The 21,515-nt window shown below is 43.5% G+C and overlaps 1 protein-coding gene across 2 annotated transcripts in view; it reads left to right on the top strand.

Moving 5' to 3' along the window:
• MYO16 (myosin XVI) overlaps positions 1-21,515 on the top strand; it is a 375,466-nt gene that overhangs the window by 235,450 nt on the left and 118,501 nt on the right. For both annotated transcript variants that reach the window (XM_058670587.1, XM_058670588.1), the window contains one exon: positions 16,480-16,555. In XM_058670587.1, coding sequence (XP_058526570.1) covers positions 16,480-16,555 — 76 coding nt within the window. The remainder of the gene's footprint in view (positions 1-16,479; positions 16,556-21,515) is intronic.

Here is a 21,515-nt window from a genome sequence, read left to right as displayed (position 1 = left end):
TGGTACATGGTATTGGGCCAAACGGTGGCCTCCCCAAACCTCTGTGTCCTCATTCTTGGAAGCTGTTAACATGCAGTGGTCTGCAGAAACTGTGTGGCAGTAACTGAGCTTGAGGACTCAAGGAGACCACATGGAGTGTGTGGGTCAGGGAGAGCAGGTGCTGTGACTGTGTGGGCAGCAGCTGGAAGGGTGAGGAAGGCCTGGGACCCCCAACCCTGGGAGGGGCAAGGGCCATTTCTCCCTGGGCCTCGCAGTGCAGACCCCACTTGGAGTGAATGAACTTCCCTGTTATGAGTCAGCCAGCTTGTGGGGCTGAAGGAGTCCTTGATTCAATGCTACAGGTTATAGGGAAGGTATCATTGTAAGCCTTTCCTCTACAGCGTCTTCACCCCTTTCTAGCTGTTTCCAAGCAGCCGCTCTGCTCTCCATGGGTTCCTTGTGTTTCCTCACCTTGCGTGCCTCATCCTCTGTCTTTGCACATCATATCTGTCTTCTCAAGGACCAAGTAATCGGTCTAATCCATGTTCCTTTGATCTCTGCTTACCCTCCCCCACAGTAATGCCAATGTCTGCCTATCATCTTCCTGTATACTGATGTACCTCTCGGACAGTGGCGCCTGCACACAGACACGATCATTTCCACTCACAGTTGACTAAGCCCAGTGAAATCCGTGATTCTCTGGCGAGAATACAGCTGCACGTGAGGATACTCTAAAAGGCGGTGGAGGCACCAGCATTGCGGCACAGTGAGATCCCTGTCATGTGGCAGCCCGTATTGGAGTACTGGTTTGTGCTCGGCTGCAGCACTTCAGTCTCTCGCTGGGATAACACACCTTGAAAAGAAAGAAGTATGGTGGAATTGCTTGGGCTCCTGTCACCCACATGGGAGACCAAGACACAGATAAGGTGGCTACTTCCTGGCTTCAGCCTGGGGCAGCGTAATGTAGCTTGGTGATTTGCAGAATGAAGCAATGCTGAAATATTTCTCTCTCTCTCCTTCCCTCTCTCACTCTTTCTATTTGCCTGTCAGATAAATGAATCCTAAACAATTTAAATTTTCAAAAGAAAGTTTGTGAGAAACCAACAGATGAAATTATTTCAGTGCACAAAGAAATTTGAAGTCCATATAGTATGCATGAGATTTCCTGGGGCTGCCTTAGTGTGGGACCACTGTCCGGTGCTTTAAAACAGCAATTTATCCTTGCACAGTGCTGGAGGACAGAAATTCAAAAATCAAGAGTGGACAGGGTTGGTTACGTCCAGAGGCATGGGAGACAATCTGTCCCATGCTTTCCTACCTTCTAGTGGCTGCCAGCCATTGGTATTCCTTGGCACATAGACACATCACCCAGTCTCAGCTTGCATCACGTGGCTTCCCCATTGTGTATGCCTCTGCCACTTTTGGTATGTGTGTAGAACATACCTTATCATGCTATGATGTCATCCTCATTGAAGGCACCACTGCCGAATAAGGTTTCAGGCAGATAAGGGTTTCAAGTGGCCCCCATTCAGCTCACTACAGGCTGGCTAATGTCTCCTTTTCCTCAAGTCCCTTATGTTTTCATCTAGACCACAGCTTGGTGTGAAATTCTGAAAGTACCCATCCCCCATGCTCTCAAAAACCTGCCTGGTGCAATGGGAAGAAGGGGGAGGGGAACCTCCTGCCCAGCCTGGAGTCCCAGCTCCATTGCCTGGTAATTTGAGGGGCACAGACCCCTCTGTTGTAGCATCCATGAGATTTAAAATTGAACAGTAGCTGTGAGCCTGTTAAAGCTTTCGCGAAGGTTGCGTGGTGTGCAGTCAGTGTAGACGGACTTGTTTTACCCATGTTGCCTCAGTTATGTGAGCCACATCTCTCTGCAGAAGCCAACCTCGGTGCAGGAGGCCGCAAGAGAGAGAAACATTCTGAACAGGTGGGCCAGACATACTGAGGACCCCAAAATAGTTTAGGGATCATCTAGTCAACTTACCATGTTTGAAGAGGATGTTGGCAAGCTACTTAATGTGCTCAAAAGGAAACGATGCATGTCCTTGATAGTTAAAAACAATTTCTGCATTTTATAAATGTGCTTTCATCACAAGGAACAATGCTGAATAAATCAAATGATGAATGCATTTGTCTTTATAGGTCAAAATTTTAGTAATCTTATTGCAGTGGATGCTAGGACAAGTATAACTACTCAGATAATAAGATTCTTGTTTTTCCTATGACAGTTTCAAAACTGGTGGAAACTCAGTGCAGAAAATTGAGATATTTCCCTGTACAAACCAACACTGTACTTGTGAAAAAACAGGCATTTTTATTTATGTGAATTTTTTTTTTTACTGAACACATGGATTGCTTTTGTGTTGAGTAGTTGAGCCTGGATCAAAGAAAACTTTGTAAAATATTATGGTTTTAACTGTTTAGTTTTGTGGCTCTTATTTTAATTGAGCCTAAAGGTGTGTGAAATTTTACTGCATGTTTAAAAGATCCTGTCGATATTATTTCCCTTAAGAAAATGAGGACATCCTCTACAATTTATACACATATTCTGCAATTTTATGATAGAATAAAAATTCACAAGTGCTTATAGGATGTGCCTGTGGCGCTGGCCTCCTGTGGGTGCACTCCCCGTGCGTCCCTCCTGCCACGTCCCCAGGGAGGCAGCTGGAATCCCAGACACGCACAGGCTGATCATACTAGATCATACTACTCTTGTCACTCATTTCCACAGGTCTTGTGGCAAAGATCACATTACTAAAACGTTGCTAATGGAAGAGATGTGCATGTTAGCTGATCTGTGGCCCATGTGTGCCATACCTTTTGTTTTTTGATTTTTCTTCCCTGCTGCTGAAAAAGAAAAGATGGACCCTTACATTTAATGAACTGAGCCTGGGAAGTGTCTTGCTTGGGTTTTTGCTGTTCGCCCATCCCTGAGACGCGCAGAGCCATGTCTCGTTGATACTGCAGCAGATTCCACATGATTTCCTGAGTAAAGCCAGTCTCTTGGCATGAGGCATAGTTAGAGGGTACATGTTCAGGGAAACCCCAGTGGTTCCCTTGCTGCCTCCGTCTGTGCCAGGGACATCATTTATGACTTCTTCATTTTGCCCCTGGAGATCTGAGGGCAGCACGGTGGACCCAAGAAAACCCTGGACAGAAACCTTTAAGTCAAAAGGAGATTGACTAGTCGATAGGGTGTGTTGCATGTATTTCTCTCCCTCTCTTTTTTTCTCCAGGCAGAATCTCCAGACATAACAATCAAATCTGTCTGGTCTAAGCCAAATGGATACTATTAAAGGCTATTTGGCAAAGGTGTTTTGACCCGCAGGGAGAAGAGCTCAATTTACATCTGTGTGTGGTCACCTCTTGGGCAGACTTTCTGAAAGTTGGCTCTGCCAGACTCCCACTGTTCTGTCAGTTTCTGCTTTGGGCAGGGATTTCCTGTGATCCAGGTTTCCTTTCCTTTGTTTCTTTGTTTGAAAGAGAGAAGATGGGATCTTCTCGGGGGAATGCTATTATTTCTTTAGAGATTTAGTCCATTTTGTTATCTTCATGCCTGTCACAAAGATATCAGCATAAATTATTGATTTCCTGCAATATCAGTATAAGATTGCTGATTGGCACCTTTTCCCTCTTAGAAGCAACAAATGAGGAATCTAGAGTGTCAGTTATGCCAGTTCCAGAGAAATATCTCGATGAAGATTTTTGGCCTTCTAGAAGAGGGTCTTTTGCATCTCTATGCATCCCTTAAACCTCGTTTGTAACTAGTATTGATCAACAGTGTTTGCAGGCCATAGTCAGAGGCCTCAGTTTGTCCCACGTGGAAATGAGCTGGCGGATGAGCTACTGTCCAGCTCCAGGGCCCTGGTCAGCAGGCCCTGGTCAGCAGGCCCAAGTCCAGGGCCCTGGCCAGCAGGCCCTGGTCAACAGGCCCTGGTCAGCAGGCCTTGGTCAGCAGGCCCAAGTCCAGGGCCCTGGCCAGCAGGCCCTGGTCAGCAGGCCCAAGTCCAGGGCCCTGGCCAGCAGGCCCTGGGGAAGACGATGGGACCAGGCAGGGGAAGTAACGGGACACATTGACAGTCTCCCAGAATGGCCAGTCTCAGAGAACAGCCATTTACTCATCTTGCTGAAAACCCGGTCTTGGCATGTATCGTGATGCAAGCAGTGTTGCCTTTTCCTCCCTGGTTCTTTGAGCCCACAGGCCAGCTTTCCAGGGATTACCTTCGACATTATCTAATGGGATTATAGATTTGGATGGAAGTGGGGGTTTGCCTCCATTCTGTGAATGCTCTAGACACCTGCGTGGGTGGGGGTGGGCATGCTGCTAGGGAGACAGCTCCCACATGGAATCTGGTAGCTATCTTTCTGTAATCTTTCTTTGGGTGTCATTTTAAATTCAACATAAGCAAAGTAAACTAAATTCCTCTCCCATTTCCCAAGTACTCTGTGTCCTAATTCTCTTTTAAGAGGTAATTACCTAAGGCTGACTTTCATCTGTGTTCCATCTTTCAGTTCATGCTAAAACCAGAAACTCAGTTGCACATCAATTTTACATCATCTGAAATGCTTGGGGCTGGAAATGTGATTCTGGAAGTTTTGAATTTTGGAATACTTTCATAGACTTTATCAGTTGAACATCCTGACTTTGAAAAATCTGCATTTTAAAATATTCCAAGATACACAAGAGCACCAGTATAATATTTTTATATTTTCAGATTTACAAGCATTTTGGAATTTTGGATTTTGGATCCTCAACTATTTCAAGTCTCTCTTTTTAGTGTATGATTCTCAGCCCCTTAAGTAATGTTTCTTTTGTTGAACTGTGTTCATAAAAGCATTAAATGCTACTGAGAACCAACCAGCACTCAGAACCACACTGAAGACAACAGAAGCTGATCTGACGCCCCAGCTCCCAAGACTCCAGGCTTCCATGGTCAGCACTCAGCTTGCACTGAGTGATGGGGGAGCTTAGCCATGGTCTGGAACCACATGCTGACTGGTTTTGTGGGAGAGAGCTCCAAATCATGTGTGGAAAGTAGAACTGAAGGTACTTGACCTTGATGTAAGCAAACTTGTTATCCATGCACAGTGATTTATTAATGTGCATTTCCATGAGTGTTTAACTTTATGGCTTCTATAGGGTGTACATGGCTTTTATAGGACACTGCAATAATCGAGGATTAAAAAAAAACATTTCTGTTGGTAGCATCTCAGATGAAAGTAGTTGAAAGTTCTTTCTTCACTGTGTTTTGGATAGCGCTAACTCTCCCAAGGAAGTTGAGTCTTGCATATGATGTCAGCAAGTCTCATCTTAAACATGTCAGCAATCAAAAATGTGTTAATATCTACTCTGACAGTTATCCACTGCAAGACGGTATCCTTCTGTCAAAAATGCATGATGAATATTGACATACCAGAAGCCATTTCCTGTGCTCCCTTGTCACCAGCCAGTGTTTCATAACAAGCATCACGCCATGTCCCTAACAACTGGAGGTATGATTCTCTGACTTTAGTGTGTCACCAGAATGAATTGGATCCATGTTCCTGGGCTCTGCATTTACAATGCTTCCCAATAATTCTGGGGTGAAGTCTTAATTGTTTGCAGGCATCCTGAACACCCCAGAATGTTGCAGTTGCTCTGAGAGTCTCAGAGAAACCCAACAAACACTCACTACAGGGTGGGTACTGGGTTTGGCACATGTGCCTGACAACCTGACACTGGCCTTCTCTGCAAAGTCTGGCAGAGCAAGGAGGTTGCAAATGTGAAGAACTCACAGCTTCTCAGCTCTGCCCAAATCCTGCCCTTTCTTTGACAAGGAAGGGGCACTGGCTGTTCTTGCCTGCACTTCAGGGAACAAGAAGTCGTGTTGGTCGATAGAGCTATTTCTGTGTTGCACTCTTGCCTTTGGATTTCAGTTTCCTTGGAGATCAGCCAAGCTGGAGCCTGACAGCCTTCAGTTAGGAAGAAAACGCATGTGGTCGGCATTCAGCAGCTTGGATTCTCTGTGGAGCCAGGAAGGTTTGACAACTGGCCACGGGGGATGTTGGGCACCTCCATTCTCTCCATAGAGAGCGAACACTATTTATCTTTTATGGTATTTATTGCAGCAATACAATTATGTTGCAGCAAGTGCTTCCCAAAAAGCGGCATCCTGTACTGCTCTCCAGTTTCCTTCACACACTTGGTTTGGCATCCACACGGAAGCATTTAAATGAGGGTTGCTAACTGCTGAAACATAAGCAAAATGCAAAGTTTTCTTTTGAGTCATTTCATTGAACATAACCATGCTAAAGGAAATATTTGAATCCAAAATAATTTCCTTCATAATCTGCACCAGGCTGTATGCACAGAAGTGTCTCAGTATATTACATGAAGAGAGGGGCCTTACACCTGCCGCGTCAACCCGAACAGAAAAGGCCGCCAAAGACCCAGGGTTAGGTGCAGGAAAACCATATCAAAGAGACAGCGGTAACCGGGTTTCGAGCTTTCCTACCTTCCCATTTTCCTGCTTTCATACCTCAAATAATAAATCAACAAGAAGAGCAAAGCCCTGGGCAAGCCACTGTCCGAGTGACCCAGGAGGCCATGTCCGCCCATTAGCAGCACTCTGCCTCCTCTGGTGAGCAGATCTCATTCTGTTCCCTCACACAGCAGGTGCGCCAAGCCCGGGGGGATTGCTGGGAGAGCTGGCACTGTTCCCTTTCACGGAAGTTCTTGTGTCTGTGTAGCTGGGCTTTGAGGCTCATTTCCCTTTGAATCACCCAGCAGCCCTCAGTGACCTTGTCCTCACTAAGGTTTGCAGGCGGTGTCCTCACGGCTAATAGCCACTCCAGGGGAGGCCTTGGCGCTGGCGATGTCCACATGCTGAGGCAGGGATGGCTCGTGACTTGCAAGGACTTGGCCTCTACAGAGACTTGTTTCACTTGGAAGCAATTCCCTCAGCAATTGGCAAATGGAATTCAGCTGATTAAGTTACAGGTCTAGCTCGCATCTTCTCATTGGGCAAGTGACCCAGTTAGCAGCCTCAAAATAGATTACTTTGTAAGTCCATGAGCCCTGCTGAAGCTGGTGATGTGCAGACTCGGGGGAAAGGCACCAGAGAAGGCACAGGTGAGCAATGGGCGCAGGAGTGAGGAATCTTTATATTTGTTAGAAAACTGCAGGTACTCCATTAAGATGGGTGCACCTGAAGCTTGTTATCTGCCAAACCACCAGAAGAGAGAGGCAGGAAGAAGGACTTCGAGTAAGAGAACAAGCAAGGTTGATGTTACCATCCATGGTTTGTGACCACGAATTCTTACTCAGTGGTTTAACCCAGACTCCTAGGCACTGGGACCTCGTGAAGCTTAGGTCCAGAATGTGTTTCGTGTGAGCCACCTGTTCTTTCAGTTCCGCTTGATGCTTCCCGGAGAGTTGAGTCTTCAAAGGTAGGCTTGGCCTTGATAGCTGGAAAAGAGTGATGTCAGGGAATTGTGGGAAGCAATGGAAATGATGCCTTATGTCAAAGATTTGATTAGGAGAGATTTTGTCATTGGTACGGAGGATTTACTAAGGATCACTTGACCCGACTGCTGTGAATATTTAGTGAAGAGAACAGAACGCTTTAATCGTAAGGCAAGAACAAGGCGAGAGTACTCGCTCACCCGACTCTGAATTCAACATAGCTCTGAAAGTTCAGGAGCGTGTAATAAGGCAAGAAAGGAAGAAGCAGGGTCTTTAAAAAGATCATGAAAATGTGCATTATGAAAAAATATGCACGATTTCAATTCTGTATCAAAATACATTTATCTTTTAATTACATTATTCATGAATTGTTTGAATTAACTTTGTAAAAGGCAGACAGATTGGGAAGGATGGCATAAACTTCCGCCTATATGCACAACACATAATTGTCAGTGCGTAGGATCTTAAGAATATATACCAAAAGAAAGTAAACATACAGAACTGACCGTGAGTCCAGCAAGGCCACCAAATCGGGCTAAGCATAAAGCAGGTCGTTGTATTTCTGTGTGTTAGAAATGGGCTGTGGAGTTAAAAAGAAGGTCACCTTTATGATTACCCATTAGCAAATGAGATACTTAGGCATGGATCTCACAAAGTGTACACACATAGAGAATGTGCCTTTTGAACGCCACAAAGTGCTGATAAAAGCAATCAAAATGGGACATGCCACATTTATGGGCCAGAGAACAGGACAGAAAGTGATGTATTTACTAACAATGACACAGTAATTAGTTCTTTCCAATCAACATACAGATTTAACATGATTTTTGCCAAAATCACAAAAAACATTTGAAGATGCATAGACAATATTATTCTAAAATTGCTTACAGGTGACAGGGGGCACTTGTTTCAGGACTGGATATCAGTTGTTTAAATTGTCAAATGCCTTCCAGAAAGTCAAAATTAGATGTCACTGAATTAAGGAAATTGTGATTAAAAGAGGAAATTTGAAATAAAAATGTATTTTATCTTTAGATGAATTTAAAAATTTTATGTCCAGGTGTATTTTCATCTATGCCTACTGGAAACACGTAAAAATATCAACTCATCCAGTAGTAATAATAGCTGTTGTAATGGTTATTCCTGTTGGGTCGGAAGGGGCCAAAGGAGGGTCTGTAGTGTCCGTTTCAGCTGGACTGCAGAAGGACTCATTACAGATGTACTAGAGTTCAGACTTGGATAAGAATGAGATGACTTGCAACCATGAGCTAACCGTCCACTAATGCCAGTGGTTTGTGGTAAATCCTCAATCATTGGCTCACTCTATTTATTATGGCCAAGTAGCTGTGCTATTTGGGTTGTGACTGCAATTGGCACTTAGCCATCAACCCAAGTCTCACTCATGCACATCTTAGAAACTGGGTCAGAGGTTTGTGAAGTCGAAGGAGCCTTACAGAAGCCTGTGGATTGTTTTAACATATTTTATTATTTTCTGTGCTATAGTTTTGCAGGTACAGGGAGTCCCCTTTTTCCTTCAGCTTTGTCCCTCCCCGCATTTCCCCTCCCGCCACTTCCCTACATTGCAGTAGTCTACTCCTTCAGTGGCAGTTACAGTACCATCATGGCATTACAGGTGCAGGCATAAAATCTGCAAGGTGTGTTTGCCTGTACTGCTTTCATTCAGGACTAGAGATGCATACTGCTCAGTATGAACAGTTCCTCTTTGAAAATATATGTGTATACATGTTTACCTATATATCTAATTGTTTTACATTTTGCCTAAAGTTTGTTTCATATCAGCACAAACATGGTATTTGTCCTTTTGGGACTAGCCTATTTCACTGAGCATAATGATCTCTAGTTGGGACCATTTTATTGCAAATGGTAGAATTTCATTCTTTTTAATAGCTGTGTAATATTCCATGGAGTAGATGCACCACTGTTTCTTTATTAACTCCTCTTTTGACATGCATCTGACTTGTTTTCATGTCTCCATTGCTGAGGGTTGTGTTACTATAGATACAGGGATGCAGGGAGGTTTCTTGTATGCAAATTTTATGTCATTTGGCTATATGGGATAGCTGGGTCATTTTGTGGTAGATCAATTTTCAGTTTTCTGAGCACTGCCCATACTGAATTCCACAGTGATTGCACAAGTCTACATTTCTACCAACAGTGGAATAGGGTACTCCCCCACCATCCTTGCCTGCAGATATGGCCAGCAGATTTCTGAATATAGGTCATTCTCACTGGAGTTAGATCAGTGTGTTTTTTTTTATCTGTAGTTCCCTGACAGCTAGGGAGCCTGAACACTTTTCATGTTTCTGCTATCCATTTGACTTTGTTCTTTTGGAAAAATGTCTGTTCGTTTTCTTCGCCCATTTCTTCACAGCCTTGTTTGTTTTGCTGTTGTTGAGTGTCTGACGCTCTTTGTGAATACTGGATATTAGTCCTCTGTTGGTTGTGTAGTGTGCAAAAGTTTTCTGTTGGTGTGTCTTCATTTTATTGGTTGTTTCCTTTGTAGTGCAGAAACTTGTTAGTTGAGTGTAATCCCATTTGTTTATTTTGGCTTTAACTACCTGTGCTTTTTGTGTCTTTTCTCAGAAGTCTATATATGCCAACGTCTTACAGAGTGTTCAGTGTGTTTTCCTTTGGTAAACTGATGGTGTCTGGGTGCAGATTTAGGTCCTTAATACATTTAGAGCTGACTTTTACATAAGGTGAAAGTTACGGTCTTGTTTCTTACTTCTGCAAGTGAATATCCAATTGTCGCAGCAGTTATTGCATTAACTACCTTTATCCCTGAGTTATTTTCCATTCTCTTGCCTGGGATTAGTTGGCTGTGTGTGTGTAGGGTCACTTCTGGGGTTTCCATTCCCTTCCACTGATCTTTTTTGTTTTTGTACCAGTACCAGAGTGTTTTGATTGGCACTGCCCCATAAATTGTTTTGAGATACACAACCGTGATTCCTCTAGGTTTAGTTTTATTTTTCATGATAGCTTTGGCTATTTGTGGTCTCTCGTGTTTCCAGATGAATTGTGGCATCATTTTTCATGCCCTGAGAAGAATGTTGGGATTCTGACTGGGATTGCACCGACTCTGCATGTGCGTTGTTTGATATGGACATTGTGATGATGCTGCTTTTGTTGTTCCAGGAACTGGTGAATTTCTCCATCTTTTAATGTCTTCTATTTGGTTTTTTTTTTTAAAGTTTGTAATCTTCGTCATAGAGGTCTTTCACATCTTTGGTTAGATTTGTTCTCAGCTATCTAAGCTTCTCTACTATCTTAAAAGGCACTATTTTGCAAGTTCGATCTCATCCTCAGGGTTGTTTGTGTATACTATGGTCATTGACTTTTGTTCATTGATTTTGTACATTGTGGATTTCACATGTAAAGAAGGGCTTCAGAAGCTTAAAGACTTTGTCCAGTATCTCAGAAATAATGATGTTCACTTGCTTCATGTTTCATTAATTTTATGTAAATGCCCCAACAATAACTAAGATGTTTCTACACACATCAGACTGTCCTCAGAATGTTTGTACTTACTGGTGGGTACTGGACACCTGCGAGGTTTCCTGTTGTGGTTTTCCTGGGTGGCCTTCAGTGTTGTTCTCTGGATTTCCATGTACTACCAGGGTGCTGTGAATGGGACTCCCCGAAGTGTGTGATCTTGTGAGAATGACAGGCTCATGGGTATAACAAGAAATAACAGGAATAGCTTGGGGTAAAGTACACTTGGACCCAGCACAGCAATTGCCTGCCCATCTCACCAAAGGCTTATTGGATGTGCTCAGTGTGCCAAGAATTTTTCCAGGTACCTCAGAGATGAGACAGAAAGCCACACAGCCACCCTCTCCAAGATTTTGGTTCCCAGATGTGGGAAAGGGCCATAAGAGAACACCCCCGCCACGGTAATGGGGATGAACAAGGACTGAATTCACCGAAATAGGTGGTCTGGCAAGAGCACTGCACCGTGTCTCATCTGCTATCATCAGATTGCCTTGCAGAGAGCACAAGATGGTGGAAGACTCCCTCTGACAGCGTCAGGGATTCCAAGTGTTAGTGACATTCTCAGTCCTGTGTACATCAGCCACAGCGTGGACATGAACTCATCTGGAAGGGCAGCATGCAGAAGCACAGTTTTCCGGCTTTTTGATGACTTGCCTGTAAGCAATAGTCAGTGATAGTTTTTACCAGTGTGGAGATAGTAAGTATCAAAAGTCGGGGAGTCACTGGGGACAGCAAGAACAGTTATTGCCAGATGAGCTTAGACAAACAACAGGGAAGGGTTGGCATTGCACTGGCACCGCAGGAAAATAAACTGCCTGTGGCATTGTAGGGGTCAAAATAGGTCCTTGTGGCCCTCAGACCTAACAGCCACCAGGTTAGTGCAAGATCAGCATCACCAACAACCTAGCTGTACAGGACACCTGGTGTCTCCCTAATCCTGGGACCTGCTTCAATTAGAAGTGGAAGAAAGGTTGTATAGACAAAGTGTAGCCTCCACATGGTATCACAGGAGGTGGAAACAGGTAAGCCAGGAGCTGGGGCTACAGAGACCATGGTGGAAGTCTAACATAAGAACCCAAACCCGGAACTTGCTAGAGGGAGTGGCACAACTGACTGCAAACAAAGAGCCATGTACCAACTGCAATAAGTCAGACTGTTGATCTGTGGGTGACAGAGCTTAGAAACCTGCACAAGGAGAAGAAACTGGTAACTAGAAATACAATAACCAAGAGCAAAAGAAGAGACAAAGGCACAATGAATATTACTGTAGACTCCCCTGCAAAGGATCAAAACTGTTTACCAACCTCAGAGTTAGCTGAGGAAGACATCGAGAAAATGGGGGATACAGAATCCAAAACACTTGTTATAAAACTTCGTAACAATGAGAAACATGTAAAGCAGGCCTTGAAGGAATTCAAAGAATATGTCACACTGGAAGTGAATCAAATGAAAGCTGATATATCAGAAATGAAGAATACAGTGGAGCAAGTTAAAAGTACAGTGGAGAGTCTCCAAAATAGAATGAAGGAGGCAGAAGAAAGAATCTCAAAATTAGAAGATATATCCTGTCACCAGGAGGAAACAAACAAAAAGCTGGAAGCAGAGCTGGGTCAGGCCAAAAAAAAGTATTCAAGAATTGAAAGACATTATTAAAAGGCCAAACATAAAAGTTATGGGGGTCGCAGAACAAATGTATTTAATGAAATAATGAGGAAAACCTTCCCTAATCTGGAGAAATAACTAGGAAACAACATCCAGGAGAGGCACAGAACTCCCAACAGGCTTGACCAAAAGCGATCTTCACCACAACACATGATCATCAAGCTCTCTTCATTCAAACATAAGGAAAAGATCCTTAAATGTGCACGTGAAGAAAAATCAGCTGACATATAAAGGAATGCCAATTAAACTCACAGGAGACCTCCTGAAGGAAACTCTACAGGCAAGAAGAGAATGGAGTGACATATTCCAGATTCTAAAGAAAAAAATTGTCGGTCCAGGATTACATATCCAGCAAAACTTTCCTTTGTCTTTGAATGTGAAATAAAATTCTTCCACAGTCAATAAAAGTTAAAAGAATATGCCTCTGCCAAACCTGCACTACAAATGATACTTCAAGATGTTCTCTTGACAGAGAAGAGGAATAGCGCCCACCAAAACCAAAGGCAAAGGCAAAGGAGAAGAACATCCCAGTAAAATAACAACAGAAGACTAAATTAATGAACAACCCATTGCTAAAATGACAGGACCAAATTGCCACCTATTTGTATTAATCCTGAATGTAAACAGCTTAAACTCATCAATCAAACATCATAGATTAGTAGACTGTATTAAAAAATAAAACCCATCTATTTGTTGCCTACTGGAGATACATTTTACCAACAAAGATCAGCAGAAACTATATCTCATCAATTTTGATTTTTTTGTTAGTTTCATCTCTTCATAACACTTTTTCTCATTCAATTCCTCACTGACTCATAGATTATACAGTTGCATCATTTTCTTCAAGAAGGTTCTTGATTTTCTTTTTCATTTCTTCAGCGACACATTAGTCATTCAATAGCATGTTGTTTAACTTCGTGGTGTTGTTAATTTTTTTTTCTGTTGTTGATTTTGTTTTGTGGCTTTTCATTTAAGGGTATATATAGTAGCTCTGTAATGGAGACTATCATATCTAGCAGCATGTAATTTAACTTCATGGCATGGTAAATTTCTAATTTTCTTCCTGTTGATTTTATATTGTGGCTTTTCATTTAAGGGGATATGTGGTAACTGTGTAAGGGAGACTATCATATCCAGATGTGAGGATACAATGCAGTATGCATCTTTACTTCCAGACAAAAATGGACTCCCAATGAAACTGTTTACTATATCTTGACAATAGGATGCTGGACTCTGCCATTGTCCATGCCTTCAATGATGGACATGTGACTCTGTATGGGGAACTGTGCTATGGAAATGATGTAGGGGAACTCAGTGAATTGGGGAGGGGATAAGGGAAATCCCAGGGCTTATCAAACTTTATCATGAAATGATAATAATAGAAATATTTTAAAAAATAAAATCTCAAAAAAGAGCAAAGTAAAAAATGTTAAATTAAAAAAAAGAGGGAAGGGTTCCAGCGGCACCTGTCTCCAGTGCAGACAGTGTGAGGCAGTTGTGGAGAAGCGGGGGAGGAGTGACCCAGTGAGTGTACAAGTAAAATCATTGTAAGAGTTCTCCTTACAGGAGGAAATGAACAGATTCAGGGTTAACCCTGGAAGTTTGAAGAGAGGCAGAAAGATTTCCAACTGCGGTTGAAGTACATTCATGTAGTGTTAATGAGTGTAAATTAGAGAACTTCTTAGCAAGACACTGGATCTGACATTTCATGCATTTGTAACAGGCACAGATTATGCTGAATTGTCCTAGGATCTCAGTTGTTGATCACATATTAACCATAGTTACAAGTGACCAGACAGGGAATGATGAAAGTTTGTGTCCTCAGCTTCTTTGGGTGGTTCTGAGGATCAGGTTGTACTGAGACTTGGAAAAGAACAAGAAGAGAGAATGGTTGGCCATGCAAATGAAGGGCAAGTTCAGAAAGGGAGGTGGGAGTCAAACACGAGCCGTTAGAAATGAGGGCCAGGACTTGAGTATCCTGGAGGTGGAGACTTTGCAGTGCAGCCGGAAATGATGTCTCAGAGAAGGGTATGATGAGAGGACTTGGGATGCAGTCTTTCGCAAACAGACCTGGAATGGCATTTGAGGCCACCAGGGATGGAGTTCCAAACGAATCCCAGGTGCTCACAAAATGTGAGGTTATACCTGGAATACAGAGAAATTTACCAGGAGAATTTAGCTGAATTTTCTTCCAAGTGGCTTGGAACGTTAGCTGCTCTAATCCCGTGGACAGGACTTGGTAAGGAAGCAGCATGTGTAGGTCTCTAAGAAGTGGCTCTTCCACACCAGCTGTGAAGCCGTACGTTTTCAATAATTCCTTTTGGTCTGTAAAGCATTTTGTGTATATTACATCATGATATTCACAATGTGGCAGGGTATTTAAACCCCAGTTTACCAACTGAAAAACTGGAATTAAATGACCTGCCGGGGTCTACATATATCCAACTTAAGAAGCTGTGTGGATGTTTCTTCCATGGCTCTGTTGGGCATAGATGCCATACCCCAAGGCTTATCAACCCCTACACATTGAAGTTCAGGATCAGGTGACTGTTCTCCGTGGGAGCTACCCTGTGCAAGGAGGTTGCTTAGCAACATCTCCACACATCCATTGTGACAACTACAGATGAATGCAGCCACTGCCAATTGTTCCCAGAGGGCACCATCAGTCCTGTTGAGAACCACTGCTCTGAATTATATAAAATGTTTCCTATTTAATAGCATAAAATATGTAACATAATAGGTAGCTCTCATTTTTAATACCAGTAAGTCATGTTCTGCCAGAAGTACAAAGTGGATAATTAGGTAGTGCTTCAGCCAACACAACTGAAAGTTGTTCAGTTGTTTTGGTGTTACCACGTAGGCCAGCCTTCCAAACCAGATTCTGTGAGAATTCAAGATTCTGCTGGGTGCTGAGAGATTTCATCATCATCATTGGAAATTCAAAAGGCCCTACAGGATACGTGCCTCTTTGAGGGTCATCTGGTCTCAGAGCCCCAGCCCTCTTGCTCATGGCTTCTTTCTCGGAGTCTAAGTCTGTTGCTCCCTGTTGCTGTCAATATGTCCTGGGTCTCTAGCTGCAATTGCCAGAGGATTGGGAGCAGGTGTGTACACGCAGACTCCCCTGAGCAAGTCACTGCCTCTCCTGCCTCCTCCAGCTCCGTCCTGGTCCACACCAGGCCAAGGACAACCCTGATTACCTCGACCAGAGCTGTTCTGCAAGAGACAACTAGGGAAACTGGTCTGACGTTTGATGGACGTTTGGCTGAGATGGCTTCTTTGGACCCTCTGGGTGCCCATACGTAGCTCAGGCCAGGAGAAGCAACCAAACTGTTTTGTTCTCCCAAGATCAAGTCTCCTACAACATGCAAGAATACTAATAACACCAGCCAAGAACGTCATCTCCATATATCCTAAGTAAACTATGGTGGAGAAAGTTGTCCCTTGGAGAACCTGGGACCAATTGTTCCTGTCTTCCCTTCATTCTGATGATTTCAAACTGAACTGCAGAAATGACCTCCAGAGTCCCTTTGATAGGGTGACCCCTGGATTGCTCAAACTAAAAGCATCCTTCATTATTGAAACATCCTAGAGCTTTCTATTGAATTTGGCGAGTGTTTTTGCGCAAGGTGGAACCACATGAATGGGAGTCTTCCCCGTTTACTGACACTCAGGATCAAGGAGAGGCATCCCTCAGTGGATGTGCAGAGTGAGAGCAAGTGGCTTATGGACTTGAACTTGTACGTCACGTGAACACTAAGATCTGAAGACAGTCCTTTTATGAATACATTGAAACTCTAGGCAAATCAAATTGTTCTATAAAGGAATTGATTGTCATGATTAATCATTAGTAATTATTCTGTTTTCTGTTGTTATAGGTAATGTATGAAATTGATGGAGCAATTGAAAAAAATAAAGACTCCCTTTCACAGAATCTCCTTTTTGTAATGAAAAGTAAGTTGGTTTGTTCTTCCTTTACATTGGCTAAAATGATTTGTGTCCATTATTTCTTTATCCCTGAGTATTTTCCTATAAAATATGGTAGCTGCTGAAGAATAATCTTCTTCATTCCAATGCTTAGAAATACAAGGATTGGCTGCTTGTCACACTGCCTTGGCTACAGTTTAATTTGGAATCCAGTAGACATCATGATTTAACTAAGCTTTTAGCAGATAGAAATGTAAAACACCTTTACTACTTTAGTGGTATGAATATAAAAAAGCTTTTCTCTGAAGACTAATGAAGATGAATATTGCTTCCAAAGTTATTTAGGCTGCATTATGGTGAATTAAGAGGACTGGTGCATGACTAAAGGTGGTTTTTTATTCTTACATACATTCAGTTATAAAGTATTAATGTTCATGGAGGAGAAAGAGTGTATAAATTTATATGTATGTGCTTATAACATATGTATGTATCTGTATTATACATACATACAAATACCAGTAATATCAGTAAGTAGAAGAGGCCTAGGTACATATGAATATAGGATCACCTTCTATTTTATGAACATTAATATGTAGCTTCTATCATCTTAGATTTTATAATAAAACAGTAAATTTACAAACACTATCGTTATGCATGCATATATATAATTTTTTGTACTATAGCAATTGTTTTCTCAATAGCAGCTCCACAGTGATTCTCATTATTTTAATAATCTTTTTGAACAAAAGGATATCTTTTTTATGTTTGAAGGTATTCTAAAGGAGACTGAATCATTTCTCCTTCTAAGGAAAAGGAGCGCATGGGTTGTTTCAGGACATTGTTGGATGCCTTCGACAGGGAGTAGCGCGTGGGTTGTTGTATGAGGTGGTTGGATGCCTTCGACGGGAAGTAGCGCGTGGGTTGTTGTATGAGGTGGTGGGATGCCTTCGACAGGAAGTAGCACATGGGTTGTTGTAAGAGGTGGTTGGATGCCTTTGACAGGAAGTAGCGCGTGGGTTGTTGTATGAGGTGGTTGGATACCTTCGACGGGAAGTAGCGCGTGGGTTGTTGTATGAGGTGGTTGGATGCCTTCAACAGGAAGTAGCGTGTGGGTTGTTGTAAGAGGTGGTGGGATGCCTTCGACAGGAAGTAGCGTGTGGGTTGTTGTATGAGGTGGTTGGATGCCTTCAACAGGAAGTAGCGTGTGGGTTGTTGTAAGAGGTGGTGGGATGCCTTCGACAGGAAGTAGCGTGTGGGTTGTTGTAAGAGGTGGTTGGATGCCTTCAACAGAAAGTAGCGTGTGGGTTGTTGTAAGAGGTGGTTGGATGCCTTCAACGGGAAGTAGCACATGGGTTGTTGTAAGAGGTGGTGGGATGCCTTCAACAGGAAGTAGCCTGTAGGTTGTTGTAAGAGGTGGTGGGATGCCTTCAACGGGAAGTAGCGTGTGGGTTGTTGTAAGAGGTGGTGGGATGCCTTCGACAGGAAGTAGCACGTGGGTTGTTGTAAGAGGTGGTTGGATGCCTTCGACAGGAAGTAGCGTGTGGGTTGTTGTAAGAGGTGGTTGGATGCCTTCAACAGGAAGTAGCACGTGGGTTGTTGTAAGAGGTGGTTGGATGCCTTCGATGGGAAGTAGCACGTGGGTTGTTGTAAGAGGTGGTTGGATGCCTTCGACGGGAAGTAGCGTGTGGGTTGTTGTAAGAGGTGGTGGGATGCCTTCGACAGGAAGTAGCACATGGGTTGTTGTAAGAGGTGGTGGGATGCCTTCGACAGGAAGTAGCGTGTGGGTTGTTGTATGAGGTGGTTGGATGCCTTCAACAGGAAGTACCACGTGGGTTGTTGTAAGAGGTGGTGGGATGCCTTCAACAAGAAGTAGCGTGTGGGTTGTTGTAAGAGGTGGTTGGATACCTTCAACAGGAAGTAGCACGTGGGTTGTTGTAAGAGGTGGTTGGATGCCTTCGACGGGAAGTAGCGTGTGGGTTGTTCTAAGAGGTGGTGGGATGCCTTCGACAGGAAGTAGCACATGGGTTGTTGTAAGAGGTGGTGGGATGCCTTCGACAGGAAGTAGCGTGTGGGTTGTTGTATGAGGTGGTTGGATGCCTTCAACAGGAAGTACCACGTGGGTTGTTGTAAGAGGTGGTGGGATGCCTTCAACAGGAAGTAGCGTGTGGGTTGTTGTAAGAGGTGGTTGGATACCTTCGATGGGAAGTAGCGTGTGGGTTGTTGTAAGAGGTGGTTGGATGCCTTCGATGGGAAGTAGCGTGTGGGTTGTTGTAAGAGGTGGTTGGATGCCTTCGACAGGAAGCAGTGCGTCCATACCCCTTGTGGCTGGAGGAGCATCCTCAGCCTGTCATCACAGCAGTGCGGTGTGGTCTGCTGATCTTTGCAGAGATCTCTCTCTTGCCTCTCAGAGCACAGGGTTGCTCTGAGTTCTCTTAGTTGAGGCTCGTGACAGAAACATGCACCTATAGAAATGCCATGTAGAAAGACAGAATTAAAATAATGGATTTTACTCATTAGCATGGGAAATATCTTCCTTCTAGTTTGCAGCTAGTGGAATGTTCATCTATAATACTCATCTCTTTGGAACCAGTGTTTCATGTGAAATAAATATATATCGTGTTTTAGAAGTTGGTGAAGTGCCTCCTTCTTTCCTGTAGTATTTCTGGTGATAGAATATATTTACAGGATTTTTTTAATGATCACCCTTGATACAACAAGTCTGTTTATCTTAAAGGAGTCCCTATATTATACTTATTCTTTTGTGTGTGTTTGCTAACAAGTTCCACGGTAGAATGAGTGAATCTTACTTTACTCTAAGCAAGAAGACAGAACTTACAATATGTTCTTCTGTGTTTATGTAAGAAGTGGTAAATGTTTTCTGTGAGTTGCTGGACAGTCTGTATTTTAAGCTTTGGGAGGCTGTGAGTTCTCTGCCATAGGTTCTCAGAGTTTTGTCACAGTGGGAAAGCTGTGGACAACAAATGCACAGTGCCTGGGTTTCTGTAGAACCTTGTTCACAAAAGCTCATGGGGAGCCACATCTGGTCCTTGGCATTAACGTTCCCATTCTATCATAAAGGAAAAGATACATGCTTCTTGTAGCACCTTTGTGAATTGTGGTAGGTTTTGATGCTGTAGAAGGTTACTGATAGCAAGTGTAACTGTTAATGTAAATGACTTTTTTTTTGCTTTTTGAGAGGCAGAAAGACAAACAGCTCCCCGATACTAGCTTACTCCCCAATGCCCGCAATAGCTAGAACTGGTTCAAACCCAAGCCAGGGACCTAGGAATTCCATGCAGGTCCCACATGGCTGGCAGAAGCCCAATTACTTCAACTGTCTCTTGCTGACAGGCTGTATATTGGCAGGAAGATGGAAATTGGAGTTGGAATTGGGTATTGAACCCACATGGTCCAATGATAACCCTAAGTTCTTTGTATGTATTTCGCTTATGCCATCTTCTTATCCAAAATGTTCCCAGCTGGGGACAGAAGGAGTATCTGTTGTGAGATCTCCATCAATAACTGTCTCCAGTGTGGGCAGCACGGGCTAGGGTTCTTGTGCCATTGCTTGCTGCCTGTAGGGGTGTGCGTTAGCAGGAAGTTGGGCTTAAGAGCAGAGTTGAGACTAAAACTTTAGCACTCTGAGAGGGGATGTAAATGTTCCAAATAATATTTTGTCATTGTGCCAAATACCTACCCCTGCCTGGGCCTGCAGGTGAAGTCAGTTTGACTCAGAAAGAAGCCAGAAAAGGCAAGGTTGAGTCCTAAGTCTGCTCCTAAGCACAGCAAAATCTGAAATTCACTGTCAGTGCTTGGGGTTTGCATGTAGAGGATTGGAAATTGTGAGCACCTCAATCAGCGTGCTCCATGGGGGACTGAAGATCCAAGGGAGGACTGCCTCCCAAGTAGGTGAGTAGCTACAGTGACATGAGGAAAGTGGTAGCCATGAGTGACTCCTTGGAGCAGCAAAGGCAGGACGAAGCTGCCTTGTTGCGAGGAGTTGCTATACCATGTCCTAAGAACCAAGGGAAGGCAGAACATCTCTTGCTCTCTTCTGCTACCCATATTGGTGGCCCACAGTGGTGCCTTGCTGTGTTAGCAGATGACACAGATCCTGTTGTGTCTTCATGCACCTGGACCCTGTGGTTTTTGGGAAAGGTAGAATAGAATAGAGATAAAGGGTCACAGACAGGTCTGGCGTGGTGGCCTAGCGGCTAAAGAAGTCCTCACCTAGAACACGCCAGGATCCAAATGGGTGCCAGTTATAATCCTGGCAGTCCTGCTTGCCATCCGGCTCCCTGCTTGTGGCCTGGGAAAGCAGTTGGGGACGGCCCAAAGCCTTGGGACCCAGTACCTGTGTGGGAGATCTGGAAGAAGCTCCTGGCTCCTGGCTTCAGATTAGCTTAGCTCCACTTACAACCACTTGGGGAGTGAATCATTGGACAGAAGATCTTCCTCTCTGTCTCTCCTCCTCTCTGTATATCTGACTTTGCAATAAAAATGAGTAAATCATTTTTAAAAAGGTCACAGAGAAAAAAAATTAAATAATTAATTTTTAGTACAAAGATTTTTGAAATCCATGCATTTGAGGAAGTCTTCAAAAAGGTTCATAGAAAATTTGTATTATGAAAAAATCTATTCATGAATTCTGATGTTTTTATTTACTTTCACTTCATTGGAATGCAGAGTGACAGAGGCAGAGATCTTCCAACGTGCTGGTTCACTTAATAAATGCCCAGAGCAGCCATGGCTAAGCCAAGTTAAACTGAGAGCATGGAACACCATCTGGTTTCCCCTGTGTGCGGGAGGCACCCAGATACCTGAACCATCGCCTGTGGGCCTCCTGGGTGTGCGTTAGGATGAAGCTGAATTAGAAGCAGAGCAACCAGGACTCAATCAAGGCATCTTACAGGATGCCAGCATCTCAAGCTACACTCTTGATGAAATGTCAAACACCTGCCTCCATGCATAAATTTCAAATATTTGG

This window comes from Ochotona princeps, chromosome 12 (assembly GCF_030435755.1).
Source record: "Ochotona princeps isolate mOchPri1 chromosome 12, mOchPri1.hap1, whole genome shotgun sequence".
NCBI classification, from domain to species: domain Eukaryota; kingdom Metazoa; phylum Chordata; class Mammalia; order Lagomorpha; family Ochotonidae; genus Ochotona; species Ochotona princeps.
The sequence above is the reverse complement of the archived record's forward strand: the minus strand, read 5'-3'. Positions and strand labels throughout refer to the sequence as shown.